The sequence below is a fragment of the Balaenoptera musculus genome, chromosome 3 (assembly GCF_009873245.2).
Source record: "Balaenoptera musculus isolate JJ_BM4_2016_0621 chromosome 3, mBalMus1.pri.v3, whole genome shotgun sequence".
NCBI lineage: Eukaryota > Metazoa > Chordata > Mammalia > Artiodactyla > Balaenopteridae > Balaenoptera > Balaenoptera musculus.
The window spans coordinates 117144199-117160446 of record NC_045787.1 but is presented as its reverse complement, the minus strand read 5'-3'; the positions used below and the strand labels follow the sequence as shown (position 1 = coordinate 117160446).

The 16248-nt window shown below is 47.4% G+C and overlaps 1 protein-coding gene across 12 annotated transcripts in view; it reads right to left on the bottom strand.

Annotated features, from left to right (window-relative positions):
* LOC118893074 (protocadherin gamma-C3) overlaps positions 1-16248 on the bottom strand; it is a 161924-nt gene that overhangs the window by 83692 nt on the left and 61984 nt on the right. The window contains exon 1 of one of the 12 annotated variants that reach the window (XM_036848242.1): positions 13021-15631. The exons of 7 other annotated variants lie outside the window; for them this stretch is intronic. In XM_036848242.1, coding sequence (XP_036704137.1) covers positions 13021-15438 — 2418 coding nt within the window. In that variant the 5' untranslated portion in view covers positions 15439-15631. Of the gene's footprint in view, positions 1-264; positions 2960-3648; positions 6255-8454; positions 11237-13020; positions 15632-16248 lie in introns of those variants that run through there. 4 more of the 12 variants (XM_036848236.1, XM_036848241.1, XM_036848235.1 and 1 more) reach the window with 4 other exon arrangements.

Below are 16248 nucleotides of genomic sequence, written 5' to 3'. Positions count from 1 at the left end.
AACTGAACTGGACCTTTGAATTAAAACAAAGAAACAAAAGACGCTGACAGGACCAAAAAAAAAAAAAAAAAAGCCTTTCACAAAACCTTTCTGAAAATTGATGATAATTTGATGAAAGGTAAATTACAGAAACCCACGTTTTGCTTTAAATATATAAGAACATATGCCCCGCCCCAAACAGTTTTTATAACAGGCTCAGAAAAAAGTAACTTAAAAGACCTGTGCAGAGATATCAACAATTGGGAGGCAGGAAATAAATCTCACCTGATTACTGGTAGGATCACATTTGCCTAAACCGGTAGCTGAATCTTCAGCTATCAAAAGAGGCTCGCTTTTCTCACAGCTCTCCTGGCTGATGAGCGTGTCCGCGTAGTTGGGCTGCGGGAAGATCACGTGACTCCCCCGCGAGTCAGCGGTGAGCCAGGCCTCGTGGGAATAGGTCTGCAGGAAAGCCCGCACCCCGTCCACGCCCACGAAGTGAGAGGCGGGCACACCCGCTAACCCGCCTCCTGAAGCCTGGAGCAGGCGCGACGTGTGCCAGCGCCTCAGCCTGAGCGCCAGCAGCACAATGACAAAGGCGAGGAAGACGCAGGAGACCGCGGCCACCGCCACCACCAGGTACAGCGTGAGGCCTGAGTCGTCGGGGCTGGCGGGAGACTCAAGGCTGCCTAGTTCAGCCAGGACGTCGGGGATGCTGTCCGCTACTGCCACTGTGAGCGTGACAGTGGCTGAGAGAGGGGGCTGCCCGTGGTCCTGGACGGCCACCACCAAGCTCTGCTTGAGCGCGTCTCTGTCCAGCAGGGCCCTCGCTGTGCGCACCTCGCCCGTGTGCAGCCCCACCGCGAAGAGCCCTGGCTCGCTGGCCTTGAGCAGGCGGTAGGACAGCCAGGCGTTCTGGCCCGAGTCTTTGTCAACTGCCACCACCTTGGTCACCAGGTATCCGGGCTCTGCGGAGCGGGGTGCCAGCTCCACGCCCATGGAGCCATCTGTGGGGACAGCAGGGTACAGGATCTCGGGTGCATTGTCATTCTGGTCCAGCACAAATATGCTCAGTGACACGTTGCTGCTGAGCGGTGGGTTCCCACTGTCATGCGCTGTCACCCACAACTGCAGTTCACGGAATTGCTCATAGTCGAAGGAGCGCAGTGCATACAGAATGCCGGTGTCTGAGTTTATGGAGATGTAGGAGGATAGAGGTGCTCCCTGGAGGGTATCCTCTGCCAGAGAATAAGTGACCTGGGCATTCTCTTTGCTGTCCCGGTCGAGTGCAGTCACGGAGAAGAAGGAGGCCCCTCTAGGATTGTTCTCAGGAATGTAGGCAGAGTAAGAGGAGTGAGCAAAAGTGGGCGGGTTATCGTTGTCATCTGCTACATTCAGTGAAATATGAGTTTCTGTAGACAAGGGTGGACTTCCCCGATCTGTGGCTGTCAACGTTATATTATAGCTCTGTACCTGCTCCCTGTCCAGTGCTCTGTTTGTTATCAACTTGTAATAATTTCCGTAAGTCTTTTCTAATTTAAAAGGCATATTGTTAGGAATGAAACAGGAGACTTGACCATTTTCTCCAGAGTCTTGATCTTGCACATTTAGAAGAGCAATCACAGTACCTGGAGGAGAGTTTTCCAGCACTGAATTAGTAGAAGATGTGATAGTTATTTCTGGAGCATTATCATTCACATCCACAACTGTGACCAACATCTTAGCAGTGGTGGAGAGACCTCCACCATCTTGGCCTTGAATTTCCATCTCATAGAATCTGTATTTCTCAAAATCCAGAGAACCTTGTATTAAGACTTCTCCAGATTGAGAATCCAACTGGAATATCTCAGAAGCTTTGCTTTCCATATTCAGGAATGAATATACCACTTCCCCATTGATTCCCTCATCTGGATCAGTTGCGTTTACCATAAGCACCCGAGTTCCGGAGCTGAGGTTCTCAGGAACACTCACTCCATATACAGACTGTGTAAACTTTGGGATATGGTCATTTACATCGAGAACCACGACACGGATGGAAACAGTGCCCTGGCGGATGGGATCTCCTCCATCTAAGGCTGTGAGGAGGAGGTGGTGAGCAGCCTCTTTTTCCCGGTCCAGGCTCCCCTCCAGCACTAGCTCAGGATTCTTGGCCCCATCCGTTCTGCCTCGCACTTGCAAAGAAAAGTAATTATTAGGGTTGAGCTGGTAGCGCTGGAGGGAGTTCATTCCCACATCTGGATCCCTAGCATTAGGAAGAGGAAATCGCGATCCCGGAGTTGCATGCTCACTGACTTTTATCTCTACTTCCTCCTCCCGGAAGTTGGGGGCGTTATCATTAATATCCATTATTTCCACCTCCACTCCGTAAATCTTAAGGGTATCTTCCACAAGTATCTCCAAGTTTAAAAAACAGGAGGAAACCGCCTCACAGAGCTCCTCCCGGTCTATCCTATCAGCAGTGATCAAGCTGCCACTTCGCGGATTCAGAGCGAAAAGCTGAGTCTTTCCTCCGGAGACGATGCGGACTCCGCGCTCCGCCAGCTCCCTGGGCTCCAGCCCCAGGTCCTTGGAAATATTGCCCACGAAGAAGCCTTTGTCTGTCTCTTCCAGCACCGAGTATCGGATCTGCCCAGCCCCAGACTCCCGCAGCGTCCCCAGGAAAATATACAGTAGGACCAACCCGCTGCGGTCCAGGAGCAGTTGCCGATTCGCCATGGCAGTGGCTGAGCCTGTATTCCGCGGTTTCTTGAGCTGTTTGGTTCTGAATCAGCTTATGCATCTACGAAGTCACTGGCTAAGTGCATCCAAAATATATTAGAGAGCGAAGAGAAGTACTTTTAAGTTTCCAGCATCACGATCTGTGAATATTCACTTCACTCTGCTTTGTGTTGTAGAGGTAGGGGAGGGAGGGACTGTAGCTCGCAGCTTCCCGTTTCCCTAATTGGTGAACAGCGGCGCCTAGAGCCCAATCTTATTATTGCAACGAGAAAGAAAAACAACTAATGTTGCTGTTCCTGAAGTTATCACACTTACCTCTTTGAGAATCACAAGTATTTGTAAAGCTTAAAATTGCAGACAATAAAGTATTATGTAATGTGATGTTAAAGGTTTACCAAGAGCACTTATGAAAAGAGTAATTATTTAAAAGGCTTGCTAATTATAAAAAATTTCAAATACTACTGGAACTGAAAACTTGCAGGTTAGATTTGGTTCCTCCTGATTTTTACTGACTGAAGGGAACAGCATTTGTGGTTGTGTAACTAGCATGGTTTCAACAAAATCAACAGTTAGGATTATGACTATAATTCTTACCAATGTTTATTGAGTAAAATAAAGATAAAATGTTTGAGAAAATTTGGATGGCATTAGGGTTGTCATTTAAAGTACCACAATATAAATATATAACTGTATTCCATATCCTTAATTAAAAGGTGTTCTATTTCATGAAAAACTGACCTGAGAGTGCTCTATATATTTTACCTTAAAATGCACTTGAATAGTAGAGGGAATGCAGCATCATAAACTTTAGTCTTAATAGTAATACCCATAGGTGTGAATTAGATTTTAGGAACTTTATCAAGAGAGGGAATCTAGAATCTCGAAATAACAGTGCTATATTAGAATATATTGGCATATTGGAATATAAAAAGCATTATTTTAAATACTTACCTGCTTAAAAGTGTTCTTATCTGCTTCAACACTAAGAGTTAAAACGCTAGCCAATAGCACTGAAGAGCTATCTTTGTTGAGAATATCTTGTGTGGCAGGACAATGTTCAACAGATGTGAGAAAATTAAATTCCGGATTAGTCTGATTCCCAGGCACACATAAATTATCGGCATAGGGCAATGTTCCCTCACTGTAGTTGGGAGGAATCTCAGGACCAGACTTGGAGCAGAGAACAGACCCAAAGCAGCCCCCAGCGGCGCTGGGGCTGGAAGAGCATCGAAGGCGCAGGGCAATGGCCAGAATCACCACGAGGAGGAAGAGCACCGAGATCAAGGCCAAGGCTACCACCAGGTAAAACTGCAGCTCAGCTTGGGGGTCAGTGGGCTCAGAGTGGTCACTGAGGTCCGGCAGCGCCTCCTGCAGGCTGTCCGCGAAAACCAGGAGCAGCGTGGCGGTGGCCGAGAGGGGCGGCTGTCCCCCATCGCGCACAGCAACCAGCAGGCGCTGGCGGGCCGCGTCCCTGTCGCCCAGGACCCGCGCCGTGCGCACCTCGCCCGTGCGCAGCCCCACGCTGAAGAGTCCGGGCTCGCTGGCCTGCAGCACGTGGTAGGACAGCCAGGCGTTGTGTCCAGAGTCGGCGTCCACCGCCACCACCTTGGTGACCAGGTAGCCGGGCTGCGCGGTGCGCGGCACCGTGTCGAAGAGCGCCGAGCCGTCGGGCCCCAGCGCCGGGTACAGCACCCTGGGCGCGTTGTCGTTGCGGTCGCCCACCAGCACGCGCAGGCTCACGTTGGCGCTGAGCGCGGGCGAGCCGTGGTCGCGGGCCTGCAGCGTCAGCTCGAAGGCGCGCAGCTGCTCGTGGTCGAAGGCGCGCTGCGCGAACACCACGCCGCTGTGCGCGCTCACGGACACGTAGGACGACAGCGCGCGCGGCTCCAGGTCGCTGGCCACGATGGAGTAGGAGACGTGGCCGTTGGGCCCCAGGTCGGGGTCGGAGGCGCTGACTTGCGCGATGGAGGCTCCAGGCGGGTTGTTCTCAGCCAAGTGGACCACGTAGGAGGCCTGGTGGAAAACAGGAGCATTGTCGTTGACGTCGGTGATGCGTAGGGTAATGGTAGCGCTGGAGGAGAGCGGGGGCTTGCCCCTGTCAGTGGCTGTGATAGTGACGTTGTATTCCGGAGTCTCTTCCCTGTCCAGGGCCCCATCTGTTACTAACTTGTAGTAATTATTAGAAGAAGAATGAATTTTAAACGGAATGTCTCTACTTAAATTACATGTGACTTCTCCATTTTCCTTGGAATCCTGGTCCCGTGTTTTGAAGAGACCTACAACCATTCCTGGCTTGGAATCCTCCAAAATCTGATCAGAGAGAGAAGTGATGATTATTTCTGGGCTGTTGTCATTTTCATCTAAAACTTCTATAATTACTTTACACTGTGTAGAGAGGGATCCTCGGTCCTTTGCTTCTACATCCATGGCATATCTTTCCACATCTTCATAATCCAGGGGTTGATGAGTTACAATGTTTCCTGTAGCCGAATCCAGAGAGAACACGTGCCGGGCTGTATCAGCCACACCAAGGAATGAGTAGGTGATCTCTGCATTGACGCCTTCATCTTGATCAGTAGCGCTCACCCTCAGCACGAAGGTACCTTGGGGCACATCTTCCCGAAGGCTGACCTTGTACACATCTTGGCTGAACACAGGGGGATTATCGTTGGCATCCACCACCAGGATTCGGATCTGAACGGTGCCGCTTCGCGGCGGATCCCCGCTGTCTAAGGCTGTCAGCACCAAGTGGTGAGTGCTCTGCGTTTCTCGGTCCAGGGTCTTCTTCAATACCAATTCTGGATATTTGCCACCCTCAGGATTGTCTTTCACCACTAACGAGAAATACTCATTAGGACTTAGTTGGTATTTGCTCAGTGAATTCATACTAATATCGGGATCTTTTGCAGACTCAAGAATTGTTCCCGTCCCTAGACTGACAGATTCACTGATTTCTAAGTTTATTTCATCCTTATGGAATTGAGGAGCATGGTCATTAATATCCTCAACAACCACAATGATATGAAAAATATTTAAAGGATTTTCCACCACGGCCTCCAACTGCAATTCACACCTTCTTCTCTCTTTACATATCTGCTCACGGTCTATTCGGTCCTTCACAAGTAAGTCCCCACTCTCCGCGTCTACGTTGAAAAGCAGCTTCTCAGCGCTAACTCGCAGCTTTCGAGCCGACACATCCAGGACACTGAGCCCTAGATCCTTGGCGAGATTCCCTACCACAGAGCCCTTGGCCAGCTCCTCGGGAATGGAGTAGCGGATCTGCTCGCAGAGCGCGGGGTAGAACAAAGGCAGCAGGAAGGGAAACAGTACCTGCCGCCGGCGGGCCGGACATCTCTGCGTGCAGCTCCCTCCCATTGCGCGCTCTAGTTCTCGCTGGGTCCCAGTCTTTATAGTTGGAGAAAATGTACACTGGCGCACTGGTAAAGCATTTGGTCCAGGACAGGCGGAGCCGCCAGGCTTGGGGCTGGGAATCCGTGTGTGCTGGGGAGAGTCTGCGCGGCCAGGAGCCCCAGCGTGTAAGCGGGTTTCCTTCTCTCTGTGTTGGTGGCTGTGCTGGAAATCCCTGGCTAGAAGCTGAGGAATCCCGGGCGTCTACGCTTGCCCTGCACTGGCCGACAGCGGCGCCCAGAGGCTCCGTGTGGAACCGCAGTTTAGTTTTTCTCTGCTGTATTTAAGGAAGTCTTTTTCTTTAAACGCAGGATGACCGCAACTAAAATATTTGAATCTTATTCCTCGGTGACCCCGTTTTCATCATGAAACATTTTTTTCACATGGTCAAAACTATTATATATTTTATATGTTAAAATTTTACATATATTTTGAATAGGTAGAAATATTTCTTTCAAAATCTAAAAAGCACAAAAGAATGTAGAGTGAAAAGTAGGTCTCCTATTCCATTGCCTACTGCTATCCAGTTCTTCCATCCAGAGGCAATCACTGTTGCTGCTTTTAAGAGTAATTATCCACAAAAGAAAGTACTAAAGATAAGCAAAAAACTTTTTTTTTTTTTTTTTTTTGGTCTTCAATCCAGGTTTATATTTGGCTAGAAAAGTATTAATCCATCCCCCCATATTTAGGAACCAGAATACAAACACTGTCATGTTCATTACAATCATCTAAGGTGTCCTATATTGCTTCTAAATAATTATATTTTAACATATTTGCTTACAATAGTTACCATGCCAAAAGAGTAGGTTTTTTTTAACCTGTATTTTTCAAAATAATAGAATTATTTGAAATAGATGCATACTAATTTTGACTCTCATGGGCAGAAATTTTAAATGACAGTTTCAATGATTTAAAAGTTAAAAAATAAAAGTTAATAACTATGACTCTAAAGATAATAACTATGCTCTCCTTCCACAGACATATCCTTGAACAAAAGTTGAATGACATGAAAAAAGTCATGGTCTCATAAATATTTTGAAACACATTAGGACATGATTTGACTTTACGCTACCATATTAGTTTAGAAGAATATTAATAATAAATTATAAGAGATCAAACCAAATACATCACTATCTTCACTTAACTAAATGGGCTCATCAGTAACTCCACTGACCATCCGCTTATAATTCTATGTACTTCTCTGCTTGTATTCCGATCTTATACAGAAATGACATCTCTTTCTTGACTTTAAGTTTATTTTGACTTTAAATTACAGAGTTTGCAGAGTTTCAGGTGGACCTTTCTTTCTCTATATAAAGAGTCACTGAAATGCTTTTGGCACACACGTTTGCCCCTGTACTTGGGAACATGTACCACTCTATCTCCCCAAATTCCAAATTATATATATTTTTTCATCCTTAGAAATTGGAAAATTAACAAAAAGTACTGAGAGAACAGAACCCCAAACTTGTTTCTACAGGCTCTCTGGAATCCCTATTGAGCAAGGAAAGTAAAATTAAAATGGTATGTCTTCTGGGACTTCCCTGGTGGTACAGTGGTTAAGAATCTGCCTGCCAATGCAGGGGACACGGTTCGATCCCTGGTCCAGGAAGATCCCACATGCCACGGAGCAACTAAGCCCAGTGCACCGCAACTACTGAGCCTGCGCTCTAGAGCCCATGCTCTGCAACAAGAGAAGCCACCGCAATGAGAAGCCCGCACACCACAACGAAGAGTAGCCCCCGCTCGCCACAACTAGAGAAAGCCCGCGCGCAGTAACAAAGACCCAACGCAGCCAAAAATAAATAAATAAATAAATAAATAATTTAAAAAATGGTATGTCTCCCACATGACAGTATGAAATTGGAATCACAGGCAAAATGGATGCTGCAGTGTTACCAGGTATGATTACACTTGAAAAAATTTAAGCACACATTGTTATGAATTGTTAATAGAATATTATTGAAAATGGGTAGGATTTCCAGTGAGGCTAATGCACTTGTTTCTGACATTTACCTATTCTTACCAGACCTGCCTTCAAAGCAAGAGGCAGGGTTGTTTAAGGGGCTGGGATTTCAACATGTAGCCACCGGGAGAGCACACAAATTGACAAGATACTTCTGTATGAAAGTCCTCTCTTAGAAACTGTCAGTATTATGCTCAACAAAACTATAAAATACAAGACTCCGTGAAGCTGCTCATAACAGCCTATCACAATAAACCTTCATGGGATTAGGTGAATAGTTACCAGAAAGTAAAAACAAATCAGCCTTAATAACCATCAAGTTCTACTCTTCAATGTTTCAGCAAGAAGCAAATGTCACTGAAATGGAGGGAAAAGTGAAAAAATTAAGTTTCCACCAACATGCTGCAAACCGAAAAGTAAAACCAACCATAATTTTTAAAGGAGAGAAAAGGAACAAAAATAGAACTCACTGGCACCAAAGGGGTATCGTCTATAGGAAACTTCGAATCATCTAACAAAGACTGAGGATCCTTTTTCTCACAGCTCTCCTGGCTGATGAGCGTGTCCGCGTAGTTGGGCTGAGGGAAGATCACGTGACTCTTCCGCGAGTCCGCGGTGAGCGAGACCTCGTGGGAATAGGTCTGCAGGAAAGCCCGCACCCCGTCCACGCCCACAAAGTGAGAGGCTGGTACGCCTGCCAGTCCGCCTCCAGAAGCCCGGAGCACACGCGACGTGTGCCAGCGCCTCAGCCTGAGCGCCAGCAGCACAATGACAAAGGCGAGGAAGACACAGGAAACCGCGGCCACCGCCACCACCAGATACAACGTGAGGCCTGAAGCATCAGAGGCGTGCGGGACCTCCAAGCTGCCCAGATCAGCCAGGACATCTGGGATGCTATCAGCCACAGCTACGGTGAGCGTGACGGTGGCAGAGAGAGGGGGCTGCCCGTGGTCCTGGACCGCCACCACCAGGCTCTGCTTGAGCGCGTCTCTGTCCAGCAGGGCCCGTGCTGTGCGCACCTCGCCCGTGTGCAGCCCCACCGCGAAGAGTCCTGGCTCGCTGGCCTTGAGCAGGCGGTAGGACAGCCAGGCGTTCTGACCTGAGTCTCGGTCCACAGCCACCACCTTGGTCACCAGGTAGCCAGGCTCTGCAGAGCGGGGTGCCAGCTCCACGCCAGTGGAACCGTCGGTGGGGAGAGTGGGGTACAGGATTTCGGGCGCATTGTCATTCTGGTCCAGCACAAATATGTTCAGTGACACGTTGCTGCTGAGCGGTGGGTCCCCGCTGTCAGTGGCTGTCACCTGCATCTGCAGGTCATGAAACTGCTCAAAGTCGAAGGATCGCAGTGCATACAGTACTCCTGTGTCAGAATTGATGGAGACGTAGGAGGATAGAGGTGCCCCTTGGATAGTGTCTTCAGCCAGGGAGTAAATAACCCGAGCATTTTCTTCACTGTCTGTGTCCAGTGCAGCCACTGAGAAGATGGAGGCACCTCTGGGGTTGTTCTCTGGGATATAGGTAAAGTAGGAGATGTGAGAGAAGGTGGGTGGGTTGTCATTGATATCTGCCACTTGCAGGGTGAAGTGAGTTTCCGTGGATAGGGGTGGACTTCCTCCATCTGTGGCTCTTACTGTGATATTGTAAGAAGATACCTGTTCCCTGTCAAGGACTTTGTGTGTCACCAATCTATAATAACTGTCAATGGATTTTTCTAACTTAAATGGTAGATTCCCCAATATAGAACAGGTGACCTGCCCATTCTGCCCGGAGTCCAGATCATGCACGTTTAAAAGAGCTATAACAGTCCCCAGAGGTGAATCTTCCATCAGGGGACTAAACAGAGATGTGATCGTCACCTCTGGACTGTTGTCATTTACATCTTCTACTGTAATCAACACTTTAGCAGTTGCAAGATATGCCCCTCCATCTTCAGCTTGTATTTCTATTTCATAGAAACCTGTTTCTTCATAATCTAGATTTTCTGATAGTTTTATTTCCCCCGTATTTTTGTTTAGTTGGAATTTCAACAGTTGTGTGTCAGGTAATTTTCGGAATGAATATGTCACTTCTCCATTGGCACCTTCATCCCTGTCAGTGGCGGTGACTGTCAACAGCTGTGCACCCACAGGCAAGTTCTCGGGAACATTCACTCGGTATTCGGACAAACTGAAGACCGGAGCATTGTCATTTGCATCGAAAACAGTCACACTGATGAGGACAGTGCCAGATCGGAGAGGGTCACCCCCGTCGACGGCAGTTAGTACCAGATGGTGCATTGCCTCTTCCTCGCGATCCAGGGCGTGCTCCAGCACCAGCTCTGGGTACTTAACGCCATTGACACGGCTTTGAACTGCTAGGGAGAAGTGCTTATTGGAGCTGAGCTGGTAGCTCTGTAGGGAGTTCACGCCCACATCCGGATCAAGAGCTTCCGGGAGAGGAAAGCGCATTCCTGGAGCGACGTTTTCATTAATTTTTACATCTAGATTTTCTGCTTGGAATTTTGGTGCATTATCGTTGATATCAGTTACTTCTATTTCTACTCCGAAAAGTTTCACCCTATCTTCCATAAGAATGTTAAAACTCACCAGACACGGCTCGCTCTGAGCGCAGAGCTCCTCCCGGTCTATCCTGCCCGCGGTTACCAAGCTGCCGCTTCGCGGGTTCAGAGCAAAGAGCTGCGTCCTACCTCTGGAGACGATGCGGACTCGGCGCTCCGCCAGCTCCCGGGGCTCCAGCCCCAGGTCTTTGGAGATGCTGCCCACAAAAGAGCCTTTCTCTAACTCCTCGGGAACGGAGTAGCGGATCTGCCGAGCTTCGGCCTGCCACGGCATACAGAGGAAAAGGCAGAGCTGGACCAGCGCGCTGCGGTCGGAGCTATTCCTTTGAGCGGCCATTGTTGTCTGGTGACGGAATTCTCGCTGAGTCCTCACTGGGCACGCTGTGTGTTTTGACTGGGTCCTTTTTCTTTCTCTGGCTGCAGGGAGTCTCTGCAGCCTGCGCACCTTAAATTCCGGACTGAGTTTCGCTGCATTCCTGGAGCCTGTTTGCAGGAACTGTGGAGCTTTGTGTAGTTGGAGTCCTGAAAATCCGGATTGAGCGCTTGCTGCGGTTCTCTCCTAGTGGGTGAACAGCGGCGCTCAGAGTCCTCAGAAGTTACTGCACCCACTGTGTATGCAATAGAAAACAAACGCTACTCTATTTTTTGTTGTATATTTTATTTTATTTTACATTACTTCTTTGGTTTCTCAACTGACATCCTTAAATCAACTACTATTTGTAGTTTTCTTACTCGGTGGAATAAAGTGGAATGAAAGTACCTCAAAGTATTAAATGATAATAGTTGATTAAATATATATTTGCAACACTCATTTTCCCAATAGAAATATATCCACTTTAAAAAGTAAGTAATGCTTACTTTCTTTCCTATGAGCCTCTAGCTATATTCAGAAAATTCTTACAATTTAATTTGAAATTCTGATTTAAATGGTCCATCTGTGTTTAGTAGACATTTATACAGAGGCTATGAGATATACCCCTTAAAATTTCACTTAGAATTTTTAAATTTTAGATTGATCAATCAACTAATTAATTATATTTGTTTAGCATTAAGATTGTGTTAAAAGTTTTCAATTTTTCTAAAATAGTTTTCCTGAGCCTCAATGAATTTTTTGAAAAATATATATTTTTATTACAGGCATATATTATTAGAAGTTAACTTGACCTATTTAAATGAGTTGAGCTGGTAATCACAAACTAAAAGGAACATGTCTGTATTGCAGTGGGAAGAGAAATACATACAAGTGCTACAATTGTAAAAAACGGAGTTAGAAATAGTGATGTAGGTTTTTGAAAAATACGTATTTATGTCAAATGACCTGTTTTCACCAGGGCGTTGATGCCTATATAAATAATCTCTTCTTTGCATGTTGTATGGAAGCGCAAAATAAAGTGGCGTACACATCTTCAGTTCTATATCCCCACCAACCCAGTAGTAGTTCTTTCCTCAAAGAGGAGGAGTTTGGAGGTTGACTTCTTTCATGCAGAGAGAACAGGTTGTTCAGAAACGTTTATGTCCCTATGCCCCCAAGTATAGAACTCTTCAAAGATTTTACCTTTTGTCTTCAGAGATTGTATATCAGACAATCAGAGACAGAGATTGAGCACAGAACACAATAGCATTTCATTTGCTTTCTTGAAAACTCCTTATCTTGCAATGTAGAGAAAACAGGATTGGGAAAGAGTACAATTTGAGCACCAAGAAAAGTAAAAGGAAAGCCAGAAAGACCAAAAATTGAAGAGAAGAATTCCTCTAGGGTAGTTAGTATTAAGATTTTGGGCCCATAGAAAACCTGGCAATGGAATCAAAGTGTTGACTCCTCTACCAAGAAAAATGCATACATCTGTAACTTTACATGCAATTTCAGGAATTCGTGGATCCGCTCACCATGCCCCCTCAAATGCTTACAGTTTTAAAAATTGTTAAAATAAATGAAGATACCCAAATGCACATACAAGATTATTTGTACTACATGTTTCTTTGAAATGAGCACCTGCTTGGATATTTAATGAGTAGCTAATATTATTAAACTTTAAAAAAATATATAAATAGGGTATGGAAATTTCAACTTAAATCTCAGCAGATTTGAATAGGTTATTATTTATTCATTTAAATTTATTTATTTATTTATTTGGTAAGAAGCCAAGACCACAGCCTCTGTTTTGCTAATCTAAGCTTGACAAGATATCTCCAATTCTTTCTGAATTATAGAGCAATTTATGAACCATGTAAGTCTTGAAAATGTACTCAGCAAAAACTGAACATTGAGAAGACAAGACAGTAATTAGTTGTGTATTTTCTAAATATGATTCTAGATGTAAGAGTGAAATAGTATGCCCAAAATATGAAAAAAATAGTAGAATGTTACAGAAGACAAAAAAATGAAACTCACCGGTGTTAAGGTCTCAGGATGTGAAGTCAAATCATTCCCACTCTGAAGTGGAATTAAGGCCCCAGGAGAATCACCACAAACTATGTCTTGAGTGGAATGCAAAGGATCACTACATCTTAGAAAATTAAACTCTGTCTTTCCAGTATGGGCAACGCACAGATTGTAGGAATAAGGTAAAGTTCCTTCACTGTAGTTGGGGGGAACCACGGGTCCAGACTTGACACAGACACCAGGCTGAAAGCAGCGCCATACAGAGGGGATGGAAGAGCAACGAAGGTGTAGGGCAACGGCCAGAATCACCGCGAGGAGGAAGAGCACCGAGATCAAGGCCAAGGCCACCACCAGGTAAAACCGCAGCTCAGCCTGGGGGTCAGTGGGCTCAGAGTGGTCACTGAGGTCCGGCAGCGCCTCCTGCAGGCTGTCCGCGAAAACCAGGAGCAGCGTGGCGGTGGCCGAGAGGGACGGCTGTCCCCCATCGCGCACAGCAACCAGCAGGCGCTGGCGGGCCGCGTCCCTGTCGCCCAAGGCCCGCGCCGTGCGCACCTCGCCCGTGCGCAGCCCCACGCTGAAGAGTCCGGGCTCGCTGGCCTGCAGCACGTGGTAGGACAGCCAGGCGTTGTGTCCAGAGTCGGCGTCCACCGCCACCACCTTGGTGACCAGGTAGCCGGGCTGCGCGGCGCGCGGCACCGTGTCGAAGAGCGCCGAGCCGTCGGGCCCCAGCGCCGGGTACAGCACCCTGGGCGCGTTGTCGTTGCGGTCGCCCACCAGCACGCGCAGGCTCACGTTGGCGCTGAGCGCGGGCGAGCCGTGGTCGCGGGCCTGCAGCGTCAGCTCGAAGGCGCGCAGCTGCTCGTGGTCGAAGGCGCGCTGCGCGAACACCACGCCGCTGTGCGCGCTCACGGACACGTAGGACGACAGCGCGCGCGGCTCCAGGTCGCTGGCCACGATGGAATAGGAGACGTGGCCGTTGGGCCCCAAGTCTGGATCTGAAGCGCTAACTTGGGCGATGGAGGCGCCGGGCGGGTTGTTTTCTGCCACGTGGACCACGTAGAAGGCTTGGTGGAAAATCGGAGCGTTGTCGTTGATGTCCGTGATGTGCAGAGTGATGGTAGTGCTGCTGGAGAGGGGTGGCTTGCCCCTGTCAGTGGCTGTGATGGTGACGCTGTATTCCAGAGTCTGCTCTCGGTCTAGGGCCCCATCTGTCACCAGCTTGTAGTAATTATTAGAAGAAGAATAAATCTTGAACGGAACATCTCTTCCTATATGACAGGTGACTTCTCCATTTCCTCCGGAATCCCGGTCCCGTGTTTTGAAGAGGGCAACAACCATTCCTGGAAGAGAACCCTCCAAAATCTCATCAGAGAGAGAAGTGATGATTATTTCTGGACTGTTGTCGTTTTCATCTAGGATATCTATGATTACTTTACATTGGGTAGAGAGACCACCTCCGTCCTTTGCTTCCACTTCCATGGTGTATCTTTCTATATCCTCAAAATCCAATGACTGGTTATTCTTAATCAGGCCTGTTTTCTCATCCAGTGAGAACATGTGCCTTGTACTCTGAGCAGTGCTCCTGAAGTAGTAGTATATTTCAGCATTGGCCCCGTCATCCTGGTCAGTGGCTGTCACCAGCAACACGGAGGACCCAGGGGGTAGATTTTCACTAACGCTGATTCTATATTCGTCTTTGCTGAACACTGGGGGGTTATCATTGGTGTCCTTGACAGATATTTCTATATGAGCGGTGGCACTTCGTGGCGGGCCCCCTCCATCCAAGGCAGTCAATATCAAACTATGGGACCGCTGCTCTTCCCGGTCTAGGGGTTTCTCCAAAGATAACTCTGGGTATTTGCCACCATCGGAATTAACTCTAACCATTAATGAGAAATAAGGGTTAGGACTTAACTGATAATCTTTAACTGAGTTTGTGTTTATATCAGGGTCAGTGGCAGGGTCAAGGGATATTCGTGCACCTGAAGATACAGATTCAAAAATTTCTAAATGTATTTCCTTTTTATCGAATTGAGGAGCATGGTCATTAATATCCTCAACAACCACGATGATATGAAAAATATTTAAAGGATTTTCCACCACGGCCTCCAACTGCAATTCACACCTTCTTCTCTCTTTACATATCTGCTCACGGTCTATTCGGTCCTTCACAAGTAAGTCCCCACTCTCCGCGTCTACGTTGAAAAGCAGCTTCTCAGCGCTAACTCGCAACTTTCGAGCCGACACATCCAGGACACTGAGCCCTAGATCCTTGGCGAGATTCCCTACCACAGAGCCCTTGGCCAGCTCCTCGGGAATGGAGTAGCGGATCTGCTCGCAGAGCGCGGGGTAGAACAAAGGCAGCAGGAAGGGAAACAGTACCTGCCGCCGGCCGGCCGGACGTCTCTGCGTGCAGCTCCCTCCCATTGCGCGCTGTAGTTCTCGCTGGGTCCCAGTCTTTCCGCAAAGCCAAAGAAAATGCAATCCACGGCGTCACTGGAAGAGCTTTCGGCCCAGGACAGGCGGAGCTGGGAATCCGTTTGTGCTGGGCAGAGCCTTCCCGGCCAGGAGCCTGAGTGCGTGAGCAGGTTTCCCTCTCTCTGTGGTGGTGGCTGCGCAGGAAATCCCAGACTGGAGGCTGAGGAATCCCGAGCGTCAGCGCTTGCCCTGCACTGGCCGACAGCGGCGCCCAGAGGCCTCGTGTGGAACCGCAGTCTGACATTTTCGTCTTGAATACAATTTCTCTCCAGAATGTGTGTGTGTATATATATAGTTATGTAATTGCCCCAAATTTCAGTTTTAACAGAGTATACGGCAGATGGCTGCATACTTAGTTTTTCAAGAAATTTATTGTGGAAAATTTCAAACTTATACAAAAGTAGGGAGCCTTATTATTGAACCTTCATATACCCATCACCCAACTACAACGATGATCAACACAAGGTCATCTTTGCTTACTCTTTATTTAATTCCCTCATTATCTTGAAGCAAATCCAAGATATTTTAATTACCTCTTCTTTAAAGACAAGACACGAAGATGAGGAAGAATTTTATCCTTAATCCTATTATATTATATAATCTGTTACCGATGCAAAAGTCCTGCCTCATTTAAGAAAACTGGAACTCAGCATTTTCCAGTCTGCCCAGTCATCGATCCAAAGAACCTTGTGTTCTGTTTTTAAAGGCAAGTGACATTTTTATGGCAGAGACTAGTAGTTACCTACCATGACATACAAG